Here is a 4055-nt window from a genome sequence, read left to right as displayed (position 1 = left end):
CCAAGGCCCTGTCACCCAGTTCTTTGGGGTTGGGGAGGGATCAAGTGTCTGGGGCAGACAGCGCCATAACAGGTTGACTGTGGGACAGGGCAGGCCCCCCAAGCTGAGCAGTCAGGGAGAAAGAAGCAAGGACTCTTATTCATCAGCAGGAGAGGAGAGCAGGCATGGGTGCCCAGGGCAGAATCCAGGGCTCTCCTCTGGCTTTTTAGGCCCCTTTCTCACAGCTCCTGTGGGTTGTGGAGATCAGAGGTTGGAGGTCACGCTGCCTCCCTGGGCTTTGGGTCCCTCAGCCTCTTCCCTGCAAGGTTCCGGTGGGCAGGGGGTGAGGGACAGGCCTTACATGTGAGTGCAGAACTGGAAAAGCAGGAAGAAGAAGGCCACCAGCAGAGCACCCACCAGGATGTGATGGAAGAGCCTGGAGTCAGAATCTGCTCAACAGTGACAGGGAGACAGGGGACCCTGGGCTTGACTCCAACTAAAGGGCCAAGGGCAGACGTCCTCCAGGCCCTGGCCAGGAGGACAGCCCCTTCTCAAGCTGGGTCATACCTGAGTTAGCAAAGATGACTGGTTTCTCTCCAATGAACTGGGCCACGGCCAGGAGCCTGGCTTGGTCTGAGTCTGGGTAATCAAAGAAGTCAGGTCTGTCTAGGAAGAGCGGAGATTCTGCTCCCCGGCCCGAGGCCTTGGCACTCTCCACACTGGGTGCTGGGGACACAGAGCAAAGTCTATGAAAGAGCCAAGCAGAGCCCTGAACCCCACCCAAGAGTCTGAGACAGACCCAGGGCCCTGCCAGGCCACACAGCCTTCGTGTAGCTATGGAGGGCCTTGATTTTGTTCCCAGAACTTCTTAGGGGTTGGCTGAGCCCTCCAGGAGAAGGCCTATGCTGGGCAGGGAGGATGGGAGAGAAGTGTGGAGAACAAAGAGAAGAGGCCAGTTGTGGCCTCCCAGCCTCTGGGGGCGGTGGGGGGGGGGGGGGATTGGTCGCGGCATTGACCCCAATCCCCAGCCTTCCTCCTCCCCACTCTTCCCAGCTTCCCACCTGATTCTAGGGGCCCCAGCCTGAGCAGCCACATCCACACCCACACCCACTGCCCTGGCCTCATCACCCCTCCACTCCTGTGATGAGGTGAGAGTTCTGTGATGTCACAGCCCAGAGCCATTCTGATTACACACTCTAGGGTGAGGGGAGAGAGGAAGTGCTAGGATCCAGGACCCTCCCCCACAAGCCCCTGGATTCAGAGGGGAGAGGTTGGGGCTCATAGAGCCTTTGGGTTGATGCTGTTGATAGAACAGTAAGAGTGGAAGCCCCAGGATTTACAAATGAGGAGCTTGGTGGGACAATTTGCTGAAAGCCAGAACTGAGGAAAGCAGCATTTGTATAGCAGGCACAGTGGATTGGTTGGGGGGATGGAGGACAAGGCTAAACATCTCCAGTTACCCCCTTGGATCGACCGCAGATAGCATTTATTGAGCACTTGCCACGATGCCAAGTACTTTTCATGGACTGACTCATTTAACCATCATAACATCCTCTAAGGTAGGTACTATGTCCTCATCTTACAGAGGAGGGAGCCAAGACAGAGGTGAGGTAGGCAACACACACTTCCAAAGGGCACCTATATTTTTCCCTGGGGCCCCTCTTTGCCTTGTGTCCTCAAATGCAGGGGCCCAGGGATCTCCCCCATGACCCAAACTCCATCTCTGGGTGCTCCGCTGAGGACAGCGCTGGGGTGAGCCACCTAGAGAAACAACAAGCATCTTCACTAGGTGGCAGCAGTGTCTGCCTGTTTCTCTCTCCTTACTTAAGGAAGACACGGCTCCCTCATCCCATCAAGTGGCCTCGGGAACGGCAGGAATGGGGGTGGTCAGAGGAAGTCCCCTGACCCATCTCGGGGCAGGTGTCTGGTCATGCCTAGAGGCTTCACAGACTCCCCATCTCTGGGTAGGCTCCCCCATGGTCCATTCTGTTTTCCCTTTCTGGTTTCTTCTTTTCCCTTATTTGTCACTTTCCAACAGTCACTTTCACTCTTGTGGGCTTCCCTCAGAGGACAATAGTAGGCCTGTCTGTGAAACATCTGTCCCGCCCCATCCGAGCCCAAGGAGACTTCAGGGTCTTCCTGGTTTTGCTACACAATTGCCTGTTCAACATTCTCTGACAAGTTCTGTGACATGCCCCACATCAGACACGTGTCTGTGGTGCGTGAGGTCCTCTGTCCTGTGGAAGGAGGCTCCTTCCTCCACTGGGTCCCCACTGTCATCTTTCCGACCCTCAGGGACTACCCACCTATTCTCCTCACAGCAACCCTGGGAGGTACTTGTCAGGGTCAGCTTCTACTTCCTAAACAAGGAAAAGGCCCAGAGAGAAAAAAGAGGGGAAAGGAGGAGACAGACTAACATCTATGGGGCCTTCTGGGGAACTGGCTCTGTGTGTGTGCTCAGTCATGTCCCACTCTTTGTGACCACATGGACTGCAGCCTACCAGGCTTCTCTGTCCATGGGATTTTCCAGGCAAAAGTACTGGGATTTGTGGCCATTTCCTTCTCAAGGCATCTTTGTGACCCAAGGATTGCACCCTACATGTATCTCTTCTCAGAAAAAGGAAGTGATTTGCCCAGTGTCACGTGAGGGACAGCAGGGACTCAGCCTGATTCCTAGCTCTGGCCCAGGGCTCCCTCTGCAGGCCTGTAGGCAGTTGCCCTCCAGGGCTTAGCTGGGAGAAGGGGTCCTGGGAAAAGGGGTCCAGACTCTTTATTTAGTCTTTGGAGTGGATTTGACAGTTTCATGAGTTGCCTCAAAGGAACACAGCTGTCCTCTTTGCCAGAAAAGGCCCTTTGGACACAAGCAGTGAATTATCCATTCATTTATTCATCCAACCGTTAAATAAATGTATCGAGCTCCTGTTATGTGCTGGACTCCATTTATGGCTTAGACAGAAATCACCAGGGCATGGTCTCTGCCCTGGGGGACCACAGAGGAGAGAGAACTCAGGGATGCACATTATTTGAGTGTAAACAGACTAACCCTAAGAGGCTGTCTACACTTGGCTGTCATTGCTCACTCAGCTTTAACGTATCTTTCAAACTCTTCACAACTGGCTTCGTCCCCACCACTCCACTGAAGTCACTTTCCGTGGGGTGCACCAAGGACCCCATAACTTGCCAAATCTAACCCTTACTTCTCTGTTGGTTCTGACTCTCAGCAGAGAGCGCGTATTCCTGCCTCTAGGCACTCACCGATTTTCTTGACTCCTCCCCCTCTAAGCTGCTCAGCCTTGGACCTTCTCTTTTCTATCTATACCCTCTCTCTCTAGGTGATCTCATCCAGTCGCATGGCTTTAAATACTATCTATATGCTGGTGACTCACAGATGTATATTTCCAGCCCGGCCCTCCCCTCTGAGCTCCAGACTCCCCTACCCAACTTCCTGCTTCATGGCTCTGTCCAAAAACATCTCAAACTCAGTAGATCCCAAGTACAGCTCTCAGTTCTCCTATCCCAAACCTGTGGCTTCTTCCCATTGCAGCAAACAAGCTCGCTGTTGCTCTAGATGTTTTGCTCAACATAAAAACTTAGGAATTGCCTCAAACCCCTCCCTGTTTCTCTCCTGATAAACCCATAATCAAGGCCTGTTGCTTCAGGACTTCCCTGGTGGTCTGGTGGCTAAGACTCTGCGTTGCCAGTGCAGGCAGCCTGGGTCTGATCCCTGGTCAGGGAACTAGATCTTGTGTGCTAAAACTAAGAGTTCCCATACAGCAACTGAAAAAAAAAAAAAAAAAAATCCAGCATGCCTCAGCTAAGACCCAGCACAGCCAAGTAAGTAAGTAAAATATATATATTTTAAAAAGAACTGTTGGCTCAATTTCCAATCTAAATCTCAAGTTCATCTACTTCCCTCTTCTCATTCAAGCCAACCCCATGTCTCATCTGGCTTATTGCAACGTTTTGTGGACTGTGTGATCTCTATTTGCTCTTCTCCTATTGAGAACAAACCAGAACATACAGATCCACTACTTAAAACCCTCCAGTGGCTTCCCTTGAACTGGTTACCTTGATCT

The 4055-nt window shown here is 52.4% G+C and overlaps 1 protein-coding gene across 1 annotated transcript; it reads right to left on the bottom strand.

The window, feature by feature from the left end:
• Nucleotides 1–336: 336 nt before the first annotated feature.
• On the bottom strand, nucleotides 337–1104 carry C2H16orf92 (chromosome 2 C16orf92 homolog). Its single transcript, XM_052652187.1, has 3 exons — nucleotides 1041–1104; nucleotides 547–705; nucleotides 337–428 (listed from the first exon to the last, which is right to left on the bottom strand). Exons 1-3 carry the CDS (start codon nucleotides 1102–1104, stop codon nucleotides 337–339), a joined length of 315 nt encoding a protein of 104 aa, XP_052508147.1.
• Between the last annotated feature and the right edge of the window lie 2951 nt (nucleotides 1105–4055).

This window comes from Budorcas taxicolor, chromosome 2 (genome assembly GCF_023091745.1).
Source record: "Budorcas taxicolor isolate Tak-1 chromosome 2, Takin1.1, whole genome shotgun sequence".
Taxonomy (NCBI): Eukaryota; Metazoa; Chordata; class Mammalia; order Artiodactyla; family Bovidae; genus Budorcas; species Budorcas taxicolor.
This window is presented reverse-complemented; position numbering and strand designations above follow the sequence as displayed.